This window comes from Leptonychotes weddellii, chromosome 14, assembly GCF_054177405.1.
Source record: "Leptonychotes weddellii isolate Sample4059 chromosome 14, ASM5417740v2, whole genome shotgun sequence".
Taxonomy (NCBI): Eukaryota; Metazoa; Chordata; class Mammalia; order Carnivora; family Phocidae; genus Leptonychotes; species Leptonychotes weddellii.
In genome coordinates, this window is record NC_138382.1 from 56,090,772 (window position 1) to 56,108,463 (window position 17,692).

General features: G+C 38.2%; 1 protein-coding gene across 4 annotated transcripts in view; it reads left to right on the forward strand.

Moving 5' to 3' along the window:
• Positions 1-17,692, forward strand: part of SLC44A1 (solute carrier family 44 member 1) — a 196,051-nt gene that overhangs the window by 107,796 nt on the left and 70,563 nt on the right. For all 4 annotated transcript variants that reach the window (XM_031027621.2, XM_031027620.2, XM_031027619.2 and 1 more), the window contains exons 6-12: positions 4,645-4,814; positions 6,732-6,821; positions 11,774-11,913; positions 13,102-13,288; positions 14,212-14,377; positions 15,485-15,641; positions 16,344-16,427. In XM_031027621.2, the coding sequence (XP_030883481.1) occupies positions 4,645-4,814; positions 6,732-6,821; positions 11,774-11,913; positions 13,102-13,288; positions 14,212-14,377; positions 15,485-15,641; positions 16,344-16,427 (994 nt within the window). The remainder of the gene's footprint in view (positions 1-4,644; positions 4,815-6,731; positions 6,822-11,773; positions 11,914-13,101; positions 13,289-14,211; positions 14,378-15,484; positions 15,642-16,343; positions 16,428-17,692) is intronic.

Below are 17,692 nucleotides of genomic sequence, written 5' to 3' on the forward strand. Positions count from 1 at the left end.
AAGGACCATGTTTTATACAAATTTGTAACTATTGGTGACATGCTGAGCATGGTAGCCATAGGGAGACTAGCCCTTATACCTAAAATACTTAAAGGTTTAGGTATAGCTAAAAAAACTGCAGTAGTAGAAACGGATTACATAAATTCAGTTAATTCACTAAACATTTATTTTAATATTTCTGGATGCCAGAAAGGATATTAGGTATTGGGGAATTAATAGCATGATATGGAAATGAGAAACTAACAGCCAAGAAAAAAGTGTTATCTATTCATATTTTTAAAATGAAGGATTCAGTGTAAATTAACATTTACAAATGATCTATTGTGTTCCAGCCACCATATTAAGCTTCTCATGTGTATTCTTATTTAATCTTCATAAAAGCCTATAAGGATATTGTTCCTAATTTATAGATGAGGAAATAGAAGATAAGAGAAGTTAAGTGAGTTGTGCAGAGTCATACAATTAATTGTTGGGAATCAGAATTTTAATTTAAGATCTTATAAAATCTATACCACAGTTAGTTTTATACTGATCTGAAAGCTATCTCATTATATCCATGAGATGAGGTGAGTTTAGGGTCCTCCTACTCTGCCATCTTCCCCAAGACAAAGTCCTATACCACAGTTATTTTTAAAAAAAATAAATAAATAAAGGTGGGGCACCTGATCTGGCTCAGTTGGTAGAGAGCATGTGACTCTTAATCTCTGGGTCATGAGTTCAAGCCCCACATTGGGCATGGAGCCTACTTAAAAAAAAATTAAGAATTAAAAAAAAAAAAAGAGTACAGGAAGAAAAAGAGTACAGGGAGGAAAGGAGAGAAAATAAATGAAATGTATGAAAAACCACTGAGTATTGCCATTAGATTCTTGATTTATTTCCTGCATTTTCTGTGCTATAGAGATATTGTCAGAATCCTTTATTATTCTTCTTTCTTAAATAAAACTTTTCATTAGAAATCATGTGTAATTGCTTACCTATAACCTGAAGTTTTAAGATAATTGTGTGAGATGCAAACTCCTGTCTTCTCTTATGAAGGCATATGAATAAGAGATATTAGGCTTGTTTGTCATCAGACTTTGAGGGAGGGGAGCTCATTAACTGTGATAGTCTGGACTTAAGGCAAATGGATAGAATGTTTGCCATGGTAAGATACAATTTCTGAGTGGCTAATTTTTAAAAATCTTTAAAAGACTCATTATAAATTCATTTTGTTCTTGTTGACTAATGTTTCAATAATGTGAAACAGCATCAGTTCCTAATGGGACTACATTGACTTCTTAAAGATTCAATATTCTGTGGGCTTCAAAAGGTAGAAAAAGTTGCTATGAATAGAATTCTGTATGCTTGTCCCCTTGATTAAAAAGCACAGAGTGTGTCGCTTAGGTTAGACACTGAAGTAGAAAAGATCTCACAGACGAGGTTCTCAGAAGTATTCTTTTCTGAGAGGTATATGAAATCAGCTAACTCAAATTCATTATATCACATAGGACTTCAGTGGTAAAATATAAGACAAACCATTTCAATCCCATGATTACTTAGATTTTTTAATAAGAAAGTCATTTGAGTATTAAAAACTCATGGCTGGTTAAGTTGTTTTTGTTCAGGGAACAGTAGAGGGAAAGAATGACAAGGGAGTGTAGGACTTTTTACTTTAAAACTAACTCTTTAACTTTGTTTTTTACTACTGTGTCCAAATACTGTCTTCTCTTTTATTTTCCTTCTATTTCTGATATTTCTTACCACTAAGAGCAGATTTTGACCATTTTGACCAGCAGCTAAACAATGTAATCAGTCTGTGCTAATTTTATACCTTCGAATTTAGAGCTGACTGTCAGGTTTTGTTGTTTTTTTTTTAACTGACATAGATTAAATTTTAAGGTAAGGAACCGTTGTTACTTTGCTTCAGTTCTTTGAAGGAGACTTGTAAAAGTACTCTTTCCAATTAGCCAAGTGTTTAGGTATAGTATAAAATTGACTTGAAAGGGTAAGAGAGCAGATATTACTCAGCATTAACTCTTAAATAGAAATGAAAGGTTTGAATTTTAAGAATATAATCCTTCCCTTTCAGCCATCTATCCTCATTATAAGTCTGAAAAGCAGAAAAACACAAACACTGCTGGACATGCTGCTCCTGTTAATTTAGAATCACTGACTTTTGGCTGGGCGCTATTACTATTTATTATTATCATTATTACTCCTACTCTTTGAGCTAACAGATGGAGACACATGCGACTGTGTAATGTTAGGAGGATCACCCAGGGCTTTTGAACTTGGCCAGTTTTGTTTTCTGTTAAAACAGGCCCCGCCCGCTCTCTTTTGGAAATGATGCGTATTTCTCTTCAAGTCTAAAACTATAGCAGCATCCTGCTAGGATATGGGAGATAGAGGTGGAGCTGCCTCTGGACGGAGGATAAGGTTCAGTTATGGTTATATGACAGGAGAAAGGAAACAGAGCAGGGCCAAGAAAATTGTGGATGTTGAAAGCGAGAAAATGGCATCCATATCCTTAAGGTAGATACATTTTATGTTCAAGGTTGGAGGCAGGTGAGCTAAACAGAGGCTGCACCAGAAATGATAGGGTAATAAGTAAAGCAGATGAAGATACAGATAATTGTAGAGCAGAGAAGATTTTAGTTTTGAAAGGTAGAGAACCAGGCTTTAGTTACCTTAGACAGGGACATTAACCTGGCCAGGGACATTACCTAGATAGACAGCATCAGGAAAAAAAACAGTTGTAGGTCACAGCAGAGGTTTCTGTCCCAAATTAGCCACCGTTGACTATGAACTTATGGTTAATTCTTTTGATCCGTTCCTGTAATATTTCTGACTAAATCCATTTCACCGAAAGGTATTCTATAATTTAATAGCTTTTTGTATCATTAGTGAAACAACTTTGGTCAAAAACAATGACTTGCATACCTTTAATTTAAGCATTGCTCAGAATGCTCTGACTTTCTGCAGTTTCTGACAAAATATCAAATCTTGGGCATTAACTTTCACCAGTGCCATTTTGGAGGTTCACACAAATACACCCACAAGTCACAAGAGACACTTCTTTTTTAAGTGAACATTCATGTCATAGTATCACGTCATTATTTTGGAATACATTTTACTGAAGCATAACTAAGGTAAGACTAGATCTTTATTATTATTATTTTATTGTTCCATGAAGTTAACAGCATGGAAGTTGTTGCCTATTCTTACTCCCATTGGTGCTCATTTACCAGCATTTAAGGAAAATCAATACATGGTACATTTATATTTTTATTTGAAAAGAAATATTTTTGTTGTTTTTTCGAGGAAGGAAACAAAGATAGTGTTTTGCTTCAGGTCATACAAAACTGCTTTCCTGAGATCAGAAACCTTGCAAGTTGGTATTCAGTCATATATTCTTATCCACGAATTTGACCCAAATACAGTGCCAACCAAGAATGAGCACACACTTAACCTTATTACCAACAGTGTTATGTTAGAGCTATGACTGATGGTTCTGCAAATAATTCTAAAAATATGAGATTTATGTTAGCGATAGCTAACCTTTAACTTAATGCACACAGATGTGTGTATCTGCGTATGGACAGACATACGGACTCTCTTAGAACCCATACAAATCACAACTGAGGGCATGTTCATAGAGCTTTTTTAGAATCTCTCATTGATCAGATGTATACCATACTCTCAGAGGCTAAAATAGAATATGTTACAACAAACCAGAGCTACGTCTCTGTTCACACATAGCTGTGTTCCTTCACAAGAGGAGCTGTGGTCAGTATAAACCTGATATAATTGATGACCTCATTTTTTGGACACAATCTTATAATCATAATGACACATAAAAAGAAAAGAAAACAGTGCAGAATCTCATGACCCTAACAAAGCAGAGATTTTTCATTTACTTCTATTTTTTTCTGTTCTCATTCTTATGTTTATATCTTTTGTACGGAGATGGCAACCATCACATTAGATGCAAATTTTTGTTTCTTTCCCCTTGCACTATTACCTCCTGTTTCCATACATTAGTATCCATGGTTATTGTTTTAAACAGCCGCATATTATGCTGTATGTTGATGTCTCGGCATGATTAATTGATAGGAGAGTTAATAAGCTTGTGCCCCAAACACCTTTTCTTAATGCAAGGTTTATGTATGCTGTTCTGATAGAGGCAACATTTTATTCGCGGTGGCACATTTCAAGCAAAAGCATGTGTGTTTTCTCTTTTTAAATAGCGTCTGGCAAAAATTCATTTTCAGTTCAACCAAGTATATGTTTGTAAGTTCTGTCATCTGCCCATTGACTGATAGATATACAGGCGGAGGAGTTTAAGTGTTTGCTTTTGCTTTTGGTAGTTCTGTACGTGTGTATGTGCGTGTATATGTGTGTGTGTTTCTTTTCAGAAGGGGAGGGTAATGTCTTCCTTTGGAATATGCACTCCACCCTCTCTCTGCTAAGCCTGTGGTAAGATTCGCATCCCTGCGCATGACAGTCATCTTCATAGCATTAAGTTCACACCTCTTAGCCCCCATATGATGTGTGGAGGGTGGAGTGTATTGCAGTCATAATCACCTTCCATTTGTGTGTTTGATGTGGCATTTATATTGAGTAGGAGTAATTTTTTTTCTGATTTTTTTTTTCTTGTATCACCAGTGCACCTATTCCATTCTTCCATCGCTGTGCTCCCGTGAACATTTCCTGCTATGCCAAGTTTGCAGAGGCCCTGATCACCTTTGTCAGTGACAATAGTGTCTTACACAGGCTGATTAGTGGAGTAATGACCAGCAAAGAAACTATATTGGGACTTTGCTTGTTATCACTAGGTAATTGTTTTTCTCATTACTAGCTATTTCATAGTACCGCAGTAGAAGACTGTTCTGTCTTTTAACCAAAATATGAATACAATCGGGATACCTGTAAAATGTTTAACTGCCCATAGCCAAGACAATTGTTTCAGATTATATAGAGTTATAAATATATACATATTTAAATACATATATATATATTTATATATCTGAAACTTTCGTTTTCTCTCATTGGAGAAAACTGGTGTTTTCCCAAACTGGCTACTGTCTATGATAACCTTTAATATGATAGCAGGAGGCTTCTTTTAGTAAATCAGCACCCCTTTGTCTTTAGTTATGATTCCAGAGGCTTATAAAAAGAGGCCACATGGTCTCTTCTCTATTTCCATCAAAAAGCATAGCTTTATGATAGATGACTTTTGAAATACATCTTTTTTTCATTGCTACAGTTCATAATACCATGGTATTGCGGGAAAAGTTAGGAAATCTCCACTGGTTAGCCATCGAGTTTTCTTGTGAATAGACAATATAATCAAATAAATGTGGTTTTCAAGATGTAAACTCCCTGTATTATCCTAGAACTATATGTAGCCATGTCACAATCTATAGATCTTTCTAGTCGGGAGGAATAAACTGTGGTAGGAACCAAGCACCTCTTTCATTATATAAGTAAAATGAGTATTTATGCCTGTTAACAACAATTATAGTCATTGAGAAGACTAGCTGTATTTCCGTCTTGTCATTAGAGAGTATTTTCTTTTTGCTTAGGTAGTACTTGACTCAGTTGAAATAATGCTGTCCATATGAAAAGCTATTTCTGTGATATATGAAACGCTCCCATCTGTTTTTGGTTCCTGTACATTTATTGCAAAAGTGAGTACCTTAAGAATGTTACCTAGTCACAGATCCCAACCATTTATTTGGCTTTGCAAATGGCCCCCCAAAACGTGACTATTAGTCTGGCTTTATAAATAAGTTATTTGGTTTCTGAAATAGTTGAATACTTTAACCAAGAAAAGAAAAACCAAACCTTAAAAATGGTGATAATAATGTTAAACCATTGGAATTCCAGTTTTTATTAGAATGGTTCTCTTGAGGCTTAAGATCTTTGTTCATTTGTACCATGGGCCTTTAGATAAAGATGAACAAATTATGATTTCAGAAATGAATTTCCCCATGCAAAGGTCAAATCTTACCAGTTTCCTTTTTAAGATTTTTTTCACTCAAGATTTTAGCATGTTGGAATTTAGCTTGGGTTGGGTAGAGGCATTGGCTAAATAACTCAAACTAAGCTTTGCTGTTTTTTGAAGAGTCTCTCAATCAATCAGGACCCCTGACCCCAGTCAAGAAAAAAGGTTAGAGGAATTTGGGCCTCAGCAGGCTTTAGGATATTATTCCGTAGGGTCAGAGCATTTCTTGGAGTTTTAGAGGAGAAACTACCAGAAAAAGATAAAATACTGTCTAGCTTGTGGACCATCTATCAGAGAAGTTGGTCCTGAAATGCAAGGATTATTCCAGGAAGTGTAGCACCTCCTTTAACTGATCTCTGTCTGTGTGTGGTAATTTTTCCAATCACCAACATGACACATCACTCTCTACACTTGTGTGTTGGCATGTATGTTTGCATGTGAGTTCTGATGTCTTCCCGTGGTGAATCCACAACAGTTGTGTGCTGTTTTTGAGTCACCATGTTGCATTTGCATGTGTTCTTTTGTCATTTATAAACCCACGGTTAGATGCCTTTAGTTTCCAGTGGTGCAAGTACCAAAGTCAAAGCGCAAAAGTAGCCAGTTAACCTTTCTTACCTAAATTGGGGTCTTGAACGTGTCAATAGCAACCAGTTATATCCCTAGGAGAAAACAATTGAAAGAGTTTCTCTTTATATTTTCTAGTGTTTTAAAATAATATTCTACGTGTTCTCTATCTTTCCTGCAGTTCTATCCATGATTCTGATGGTGATAATCAGGTATATTTCAAGAGTTCTTGTGTGGATCGTAACGATTCTGGTCATACTGGGTTCACTCGGTAAGCTGCTTATTCCTTTGTTTTTTAGTAATTAGAATTGAGAGTTTGCTTTTAACAGTCCCTCAGTTCAGAACTACTTTGATTATTTTAAAGATTTTATTTATTTATTTGAGAGAGAGAGAACGGGCGCTCGCACCTACGCAGGACCAAGGGGAGGAGCAGAGTGGGAGGGAGAGGGACAAGCAGACTCTGCGCTGAGCACAGAGCCCAGCAGGGGGCTTGATCCCAGGACTTGGAGATCATGACCTAAGCTGAAACCAAGAGTTGGATGCTCAACCCACCGAGCCACCCAGACACCCTACTTTGGTTATTTTAAATAATTTTCCTTTTGTAAGGCTTGTGAATTCATTTATACACCATAAAAGGACTGGTGAGTGGATTGTACTGATGTTAATTCACTATGAGATCACTAAATGAAATAAAATGGTGAAGTCATTGGCATTCGGAATAAAAGCAGGTGGAGACATTTTTAAAAGGGGGCTAACATTTTTCTGTCAGTACCAGTTTTGGGGGGAAGAGCCCATGAGAAAAAGAAAGCAACTGAGGCCCTGTTCTGCTTCTTGTTCTTTCATTTTTCACTTAATACTTTCCATGTTCCCTTCCTGGCAGAAGAAGGGACCCTTTCCTTTCATCCTAAACTTTTAAAGGCCTGCATTCAGGTTATTAAAATTAAAATATTATTTGATAGGGGCGCCTGGGTGGCTCAGTCATTAAGCGTCTGCCTTCGGCTCAGGTCATGATCCCAGGGTCCTGGGATGGAGCCCCACATCGGGCTTCCTGCTCTGCGGGAAGCCTGCTTCTCCCTCTCCCACTCCCCCTGCTTGTGTTCCCTCTCTCACTGTGTCTCTCTCTGTCAAATAAATAAAATCTTTAAAAAATAAAATAAAATAAAATATTATTTGATACATTGTATCTTTTTTAAAGGATTTTTGCTTTGTCTTGAAATGTTTCATAATTACATTTATAAATGTATTTATATTCTTCTGTCCTAGTTATAGTGAGAACTACTGGTCTTATTTTCACAAAACTTAATTCTTGAGTTCTTAATTTCGGTTCATCTTTGTTTTTAATTCTTTATTTAAATTCAATTTAGTTAACATACACTGTATTATTAGTTTCAGGGGTAGAATTTAGTGACTCATAGGTTGCATATAACACCCAGTGCTCATTCCATCAAGTGCCCTCCTTAATGCCCATCACCCAGTTACGCGTTCCCCCCACCCACCTCCCTCCAGCAACCCTCGGTTTGTTTCCTTGAGTTCGGCATCTCTTATGGTTTGCCTTCCTATTTTCATCTTTTTTTTTTTTTTAAAGATTTTTTATTTATTCGTAAGAGACAGAGAGAGAGAGAGGCAGAGGGAGAAGCAGGCTCCCCGCTGAGCAGGGAGCCCGATGTGGCACTCGATCCGAGGACCCTGGGATCATGACCTGAGCCGAAGGCAGATGCTTAACCATCTGAGCCACCCAGGCGCCCTATTTTCATCTTATTTTATTTTTCCTTCCCTTCCCCATGTTCATCTGTTTTGTTTCTTAAATTCCGCATATGAGTGAAATCATATGGCATTTGTCTTTCTCTGACTGACTTATTTCACTTAGCATAATACCCTCTAGTTCCATCCATGTCATTGCAAATGGCAAGATTCCATTCTTTTTGATGGCTGAGTAATACTCCACTGTATATCTATACCACATTTTCTTTATCCATTCATCTGTCAGTGGACATCTGGGCTCTTTCTGTAGTTTGGCTATTGTGGACATTGCTGCTATAAACATCAGGGTGCCCCAGTTAATCTTTGTTTTGGCGAGAATTTGAATTCATGTAACCTATTTGTGAAGTACTTGCGGGTTGTATATTTTCTCAACCCTTGATTATCTAAGATTATCTTTGCCTTACATGTGAATATTAAATCTGTTGCATATAAAATTCTCGAGGGGCAATATGTTCCCTGGGTCCATACTTCACTTTTTGGAGACCAGTCTAATTTTGTGCCTTTGCCCATCACCTATTTCACTTACCTAGATGTGTATCTTAATTTTTAACTTATCCTTATAACTTAAAATTTCTGTCTGATTCTGAATCTTAACTAAGTTTGTGTATGATCTCTTTTTTGGGAAGGTGTGTCTTTTCCAACTTGGAAAGTTGTCTTATTTCTGTATTTGATTACTGTTTCTGTTCCAGTGGTTTTCCTCTTAGCATCATTGTTCATTCTTCTGATATCATCTTCTAAATTATCATTTTAATTCTTTGTCATTTTCTCTGCACTCAGGAAGAGCTCTTCAAGTGCACCTTCCAGATCACTGATTGAGTTTTCCTCACTGTCACTTCTGTACTTGACTACCTCATTTTGTTATTCCAGTCCTTCCTTCGTCTAGCCATCTTTCTTTTCAGTTCAATGGGTGACCATTATATCTGGTTTCTGTGTTTTAGTCACTTTGGGCTGCTCTGACAAACTACCATTGACTGGATGCCTTATCAACAAGAAACATTTACTTCTCACAGTTCTAGAGGCTCAGAAGGCCAAGGCCAAGGTGCTTTGGTATCTGGTGAGGGCTGGCTCCCTGTGTCCAGCCATCATCTTGCTATTTTCTCCCATGGTGCAAGTGGGGAGGAGCTCTCTGAGAGTGGTTTTATAAGGGCACTGACCCCCTTCATGAGGGCTCCACTCTCATGACCTCACCATCTTCTAAAGACCTACTTTCAAATAACCATCTCATTAAGGATTAGGATTTCAGTGTATGAGTTTTAGGGGGACACAAACATTCAGCTTATAGCTGATGGATCATTTTTATAATATAAGTGGATTTGAATTCCAGCTCTGCCACTTACTGGGTGTGTGACATTTGGCATGTTACTTAACTTTCCTGAATTTCAATTCTGTCATTTATAAAGTGGGACTTTTAATACCTAGTTAATGGCATATGGGTGATTCAATTTGGTCGCCTCTATTGCACACTTCCTCACACAAATTTACATGTTCAATAAGTGATATCTTCTGTGGCTGTTGTGAACAATGTCCTCCTTGATGTCTTCATTATTATCTCGTTCTGTTTTCTTTTCTGTTTTTATTCTGTCTTTCTTTCTCATTTCTGTTTGTCTTTCTCTCATAACTTTTTTAAAGATTTTTAAAATTTTTAAGTAATCTCTACACCCAACATGGGGCTCCAGCTCACAACCCCAAGATCAAGAGTTACATGCTCCACCAACTGAGCCAGCCAGGCACCCTTTTCTCATAACTTTTTATTCCTATTTATAGAGAACGTGTTTTATTCCGTTCTTTGAGGCTATGACAGTTTTCTTTAAGATTTCAAAATGGAAGGGGTGCCTGGGTGGCTCAGTCAGTTAAGCGTCTGCCTTCAGCTCAGGTCATGATCCCAGGTTCCTGGGATTGAGTCCTGTATCGGGCTCCCTGCTCCGCGGGGAGTCTGCTTCTTCCTTTCCCAACCCCCTGCTTGTGTTCGCTCTCTCTCTCTGTCACATAAATAAATAAAATCTATGAAAACAAATAAAATAAAAATATTTCGAAATAGAAGTATTTCCCTTTTTTGAATGTTTTTCATAGACTCGTGGTTGTTTTAAGTTTGTTTACTCATCTTCAATAGAAAAAAATTCATGCTCGCTATTTGCCACCAGGTAGGGTTGACATTTCCCTTTGATACTATTCACTGTTTACTTGAGTGCAGGTGGAGATCAGGTTGATTTGCATACTTCTCAGCCCAGTTTCTCCTCTCCCAGGCATTTATCTTGTTTGCCTATACATACACATCTTTACTCTGAATCTTCCATTTCCTTACCATAGCCTATAAGGCCTTCCAGTAGGATCTGGTCCCTGGAGCCCCTCTGCCCACAGCTTTTATCCTCTGCCCCTTGCTTTTTGCTTAGCCATGGTGGCCCCCTCTCTCTCCTGCCAGGCATGTTCCCATCTCAGCATCTTAGAATTTGCTATTACCCCTTGCCTGCACACCCTTTCCTTAGATAGTTTTATAGATTGTTTTCGGTCTGTCTTTGATTCTTTTGCTCAGATATCATCTCACCACTGAGACCTTGCTTACCCATCTTATCATAATGCTTTCCCAACACCAGCACTTTCTCTATTAAAAGGTTACTTTTTTTCTTAGACGTCATGTACTATATTTTTACTTATTTCCTTATTTGTTTTGTTTCCTTATTACTATATAAGCTCCATGTGGGATGAGGGTTGGGACTTAGTTTTGATCACAGCTCTGTCCCCAGCACCTAGAACAGTCGATGATGCTCTGGGCACTCAGAATGAAGATGTCTGATGCAGCTTTCTCATGTGGAGGCGAGTTTGCCCCCCTCTTCAGTTTAGCTCTTGGGATCTCTGAACCAGTGATAGGGAGAAAAACTCCCATCCCTAGCACACACTGCTAGCAAGCTATCAAAGATCTCCTATCTTTGTTCCTACTTTTGGTGGGAATTACTTCTTTCATCTTCATTTGCTCATTGTACAAATACTATATCAACTGCATGACTATTTCCACACAAGGCCCTGGGGTTACTAGGATAGCACAACAGAGAGGATCTTTGCCTTCCTCAGTCCTCAGCTTCATTGCTTATTTCTGTGACCCTTACTTGCTTCGTACAAGCTCCTCAGGTCTCAACAGGCGCTGACTCTCTCTTTATGATCAGTTCCTCTCAGGGGTACCTGTCTTTGCAGGCTCTCTCTGAGCTTCAGTGTCAATAATAAATACAGTTGAAGGACATTTATTTGATACACTGAAAGATATCTAAGCACCTAGTGTGGACAATGATAATGGAGTAATTGGAGCTCCCCTTATGCTGCACAAAGTTACAGCCACACGCCTCCCAGCCAAATGGATTGTTGCTGCGTCAGTCCCACGGTGATGTGTAGGAAGGATCCAGGAAAGTGAAGATTTATGTTACGCATTTCCTCGAGCTGGTTATTTCCAAAACAATTGTTTTTTGAACCCAGGTGGCACAGGGGTCCTGTGGTGGCTGTATGCAAAGCAAAGAAAGTCTCCCAAAGAAACCGTGATTCCTGAGCAGCTTCAGATAGCTGAAGACAATCTTCGGGCCCTCCTCATCTATGCCATTTCGGCCACAGTGTTCACAGTGAGTATGGGCTTGGGTGGATCTTTCAGGTTTACATTTTTATTTACAGGGATCATTAATGGAACATAAACTCACCTCTAGCTATTGCATGCCTAACCCTGATCTCCATTAGATAAAATCTCTGACATGCTGTGGAACACTAAAAAGTCTTCAGAAGGCTTCCCTAATTGATGAGTGTTATTTGGTGCAACCTTTTATTCTGCACTGCCTGCTTGTTGAGAGAGGAGTTTCACCTAGAATATTTACATTATCATTTGTAAGAACATATTATCTTACTGTCATAATATAATTCCTTTTTAAAAATAGTTTTCTTTACTAAAGTATGTTAAGAGAGATACTACTTTGTATCATTTCATTTACTTGTTCACTAATTATTTTCCCGTTTTTGCCTTTTAAACTTTTAACAACATTATTCCAGGTTGGAGGTGAGCTTTGCTGCCTAGTTACCATACAGTAAATTACTCATGAACATGTGGTTAAATAATCTGTACTCATACCTTTGGTTCATCTCCTTCTCTCTGAAAAAAGGAAAAAAAATCTCAGACCATTTCTTGGACCAATCCCAAGCTTTAAATTGAGCTTTAGAAATTAAAAAATAAAGCCACCAAAAAGTGATTGGTGCCAAAAGGTATTTGTTTGTTATTATTAATCATCTTTTAAGTACAATTCTTTTCTTTTTTTTTTTTAAGTATAGTTCACCCGCCCTCACCCAGGGCCCAGTGAAGGTGTGCAGGGCAGGGAATCTGACATCGACCCTGCTGTTTAGGTGCTCTTGGTCCTATAAAGGAGGTGAAGTACGAATACCCCCTCTGCTTTCATAGTCATGGCACATGGTCTTCTCCCCTGTTTTCAGAGTGACAGGTGTGTATCCATCCAAATAAATTCAGAGCCTCATGCTGACTGACAACACATTTTGATTCATAATGAGTAGAAAGGGAAAGGTAGGAGATTTCTAGGATTTATTAATAAGTTGAGAAATCCTTTTATGTTTAGCCTTAAGGACTTTTTCAGTATACAACTGAGAATGCTAAGTGCCTCAAGACTGATAAAGTGTTTTGGGGATTCAGAGAATAATCCTTCCCCCATTTGGAAGGAAGGGTTTTGTTAAAAATGTCCACCATTGTTTGGTTTCTATTTTCACTGCTCAAGACAGTAACCGGAGCCTTTCTCTGCATTCTCTGCACACAGGTTATCTTGTTCCTGATAATGTTGGTGATGCGCAAGCGTGTTGCTCTCACCATCGCCCTGTTCCACGTGGCTGGCAAGGTCTTCATTCACTTGCCACTGCTAGTCTTCCAGCCCTTTTGGACTTTCTTTGCTCTTGTCTTATTTTGGGTGTACTGGATCATGACCCTTCTTTTTCTTGGCACCACTGGTAAGGAGACATGCTGCTTCTTTCTCTTAGTGATGATCTGATTCATATTAAATTATTTTAAAACTTCAGATATAATTCTTAGACGTTCAGGACTGAGGTCTGATTGCTGTCAGAACTAGCGGTGGTTATGGCTCTTCCCCAACCCATTCCCTATGCGTGGTTTTTAGATCATCCTAGCAAAGTGGTTCTAAACCAGGTCATGGCTTTGAAGTAAACTCCAGGACTAATTCAGACATTTGGATTCATTCTCAGATGAACAGATGAATGCAGTGTGGCTGTGAGGTTGCCTTAAGCCCCAGTTATAGCCAAAGATGAGCTTGCTTCCTTGGGATTTTCTTGTTTGGAAAAGATCTGAACCTAAGTAGAGTTCCTCGTGATGATACCATTCGTAGTTAGACTCTCAGACTTGCTTGCAGCCACACTTCATATCAAAAGTGACCCCTAAATGGAATTAATGGTGAGGAATGGCATAAGGATCGTAGGCTTATATGTAACCTCTCTGGCCATTCAGCACACATTCACCAATTGAATATAATATTAATTTCCATCCTTTGCTAATGATTTAGATCTGTAATTATTGGATGAGTCATAAAATAGCTCTGAAAAAAAAAATGGAAGTGTTTGAAAATTCATGCCTAAGTTAACCAATGTGGTAAGAACTATATTCAAATAGAACACCTTTTAAAAACTGTATAATGCCTTCGGGGAAAACAATGCTTAATTGTACAATGTCTGGCTTCACAACTTTTCAAGTGATAATTATTTTTGTCTCCTAATTAAACAGTGCCGCGATCATCAGGTTGGTGTTTTGGGGGTAGGGGAGGCCTGTTGTTGGAAATTAGATTAATCCCTTACATTGAATAGCCCTATTCCTTAGTTTGTACTTTATGTGCTTCTCGTTTCCTTCCTTGATGTTTTCCTAGGCAGTGCTGTTCAGAATGACCAAGGCTTTGTGGAGTTCAGAGTTTCTGGGCCTCTGCAGTATGTGTGGTGGTACCATGTGGTGGGGCTAATTTGGATCAGTGAATTCATCCTAGCGTGTCAGCAGATGACTGTGGCGGGAGCTGTGGTAACGTACTATTTTACTAGGTGAGAATTTATACTAGCCAGAAAACTTAAGATCATCTAAGGGATTGTGTCTGAAGGAGATGGAAGTGAGGCTGGTAAGAGTTTCATGTCTTTACAAAAGAATTGGAAGTGAATATGACACGATGTTATAGCTGATCATTCTGGGCAGTAGGAACATGGGAGGTTGTTATTTTAATCTTTATACTTTTCTGTAAGTTTCTCAAGAAATTAATCAGAACAGCAGGTCATGATATAACTTCAATTATATTTAGCAGAAGAATAAAAATAAATCTTGTAGTGTTTTTTTGTATTCTTGCCTCATATAAAGGTCCATCGGGGCGCCTGGGTAGCACAGTCGGTTAAACCTCCGACTCTTGGTTTTGGCTCAGGTCACGATCTGAGAGACTCTCTCCTTCTTTTTATGCTCTCTCTAAAATAAATAATCTTTAAAAAAATTAAAAAATAAAGGACCATCAAAGGACAACATGCCTTCTTATTTTGTTTGGATCAGAACAAGTATTGTAACTGCCTTTCCTAACTTCAGAGCTGAATACAAGCTGTAGGCCTTACAATTTTCTAATACAATGAGGTACCAGGTCTAGATTGAACTTATTTTTTTTTAAAGATTTATCTATTTATTTGAGAGAAAGGGAGAGCGCGGGTGGGAAGGGGCAGAGGGAGAGGGACAGCGAGTCTTTTAAGCAGACTCCACACTGAGCACGGAACTGACATGGGGCTTGATCCCACGACCTTGAGATCACGACCTGAGCCAAAACCAAGAGCTGGACGCCTAACCGACTACCACCCAGGCGCCCCTGAACATTTTTTTAAGTTCCATTTTTTGATTGTACATTTCTCTCTGTATTTACTAGTAAAAGCTTTCAAAGCACAGTTTCATTTTACTTAAAGTCTTAGAGCCTAAGAACCCCATGAAACCACCATAGAGAAATGAAACATTAATTTTGTTTGGTACATCAGTAGCATTTGTATTAGTTGTATATTACTTTGCCATTTTGTCACAAAGCTAGAATTTTTTTTAGACGAACTAATTTTTTCACTGCATTGGGCTTAAACCATTCCTCTACTTAGCCTTTGTTTTAATTGTCTTTTGGGTTATTTTTAAAATAGGGATAAAAGGAATTTGCCATTTACACCTATTTTGGCATCAGTGAATCGCCTTATTCGTTATCACCTGGGTACGGTGGCAAAAGGATCTTTCATTATCACGTTAGTCAAAATTCCACGAATGATCCTTATGTACATGCACAGTCAGCTCAAAGGAAAGGTAAGGAGAAAATACTTTTCTGGGCTTTCTGGGGTCACACCGCAGACCTCAACTCTGCATGTGGTAAAGCTCCCAATGATGTTAAGTCCATTGCTGTGAATGTTTTCTTTAAAATCCCTGCAAAGCAGAATCTAGCCCTTCTGCTTTGTCCCCCACTCTTGCTTTCTATATGCTCTGGCAAAATCCATTATATCACTGGTTTCCCAAAGTATCCTGTGCTTCTCTTCCTCTATGTTGACTCCTATCTTCCTCCTTGGAGCCTCCTCCCTGTCCCTAACTGTGAAGATAACATGCATTTCAACACAGGTTGGCTCACATGCTACCTCTTCCCAGAAACCTCCCCTGATTCCTCCTTCTCCTTGATGATGTCATCTCTGTTTTCCACTGTCATAGCACTAGGGTCTGTTGCATATTCTGATTCTAACCTTTTTTTATGTTTTGCTTTTTTTTCTTCTACAGTAGTATAAGTTCCTTTCTGGTCTTAGATATCTTTATCTTATATGCAATAGGTACTAAATATCCATTGAATTAAATTGATTAAAAATAATTTAGCTATTACATTTTGAGGGAAAAGACTGGTGGGTGTGGAGGCCTTGAAACATAGGTTGTGATTTTTTTTTAACTTTTTCTAACATTTGGAATATTCTTTATGATGGTTTGATTCTTTGGTTTTTAATTATTTCCAATTTTTGTCCTTTCCAGGAAAATGCTTGTGCTCGATGTGTGCTGAAATCTTGCATTTGTTGCCTTTGGTGTCTTGAAAAGTGCCTAAATTATTTAAATCAGGTAAAATATTTAAAAAATCAATCTAACATTCACTTTCAAAGACAGGTTCATCATTTCTTCTTCCAAGATAAAATAATTGAGCTTGTTGTTGTACATTGTGGCTTGTTCAGGTATGTCTATTTCTATCATATATTTTCTTTTTCTTTTTTTTTTTTTTTTTAAAGATTTTATTTATTTATTCATGAGAGACAGAGAGAGAGAGAAGCAGAGGGAGAAGCAGGCTCCCAAGGAGCAGGGAGCCCGATGTGGGACTCGATCCCAGGACCCTGGGATCATGACCTGAGCTGAAGGCAGACGCTTAACCATCTGAGCCACCCAGGCGCCCATCTATCATATATTTTCTAAAGATTTTATTTATTTATTTGAGAGAGAGAGAGCACCCGTGCCTAAGCAGGGGGAGGGGCAGAAGGAGCGGGCGAAGCAGGCTCCCCACACAGCAGGGAGCCCAATGCAGGGCTCAGTCCCAGGACCCTGAGGTCATGATCTGAGCTGAATGCAGACACTTAACCAACTAAGCCACCCAGGTGCCCCTATCATATTCTTATTTTTAAAAGTGACATGTATTCTTACCAAGGCTCGTTTTTAATTAATTGTAATGTAGGGATAAAATATCATTAGGGTTCATCTTTCAGGAAAGACATTTATGTCTTATCCCTTAATTAACATCCTTTCATCTTTGATTTTCCCTAAGAACCCATCTACTGTAGTCATATTTCTTTAATTCTTCTTTTAAATGTTGTTTGAGGGGCGCCTGGCTGGCTCATTCCGTAGAGCATACGACTCTTAATCTTGGGGTTGGGAGTTCAAGGCCCACGTTGGGCGTGGAGCCTACTTTTTTTAAAGGAATGAATGAATGACTGAATGTTGTTTGAAACCTTTAGTTTAGTGAAAACCTTTAGTTTAGTTCACTTTTAGTGAAAAGTCACTGTGACACTTAAACTCATTTTTTCCTGCAGTTCTACTATTGTTCAAGACTAGTGTGCTCTCTATCCTGATACTTTTTTTGAGGGGGGAGGGGATCCAGCTGCTTGAAGACTATGATACTAGCCTGGGAAATATTATCAGAGGAAATGCTATCATTTCTCAGGTCAAATGGCAGAACTGGTATTACAGGATAACTGTTTTCAGGGAGCATTTTGGTCCTCTGTCTTGCTGTGTCTGGGTACACAGGACTTGCCGGGAAGCACTCTTCCCATCTTTCTTAATTTTTTTTTTTTTTTTTTACCACTTCTCTCCATTCCTTGAAAATCAATTGTAATCTGCCA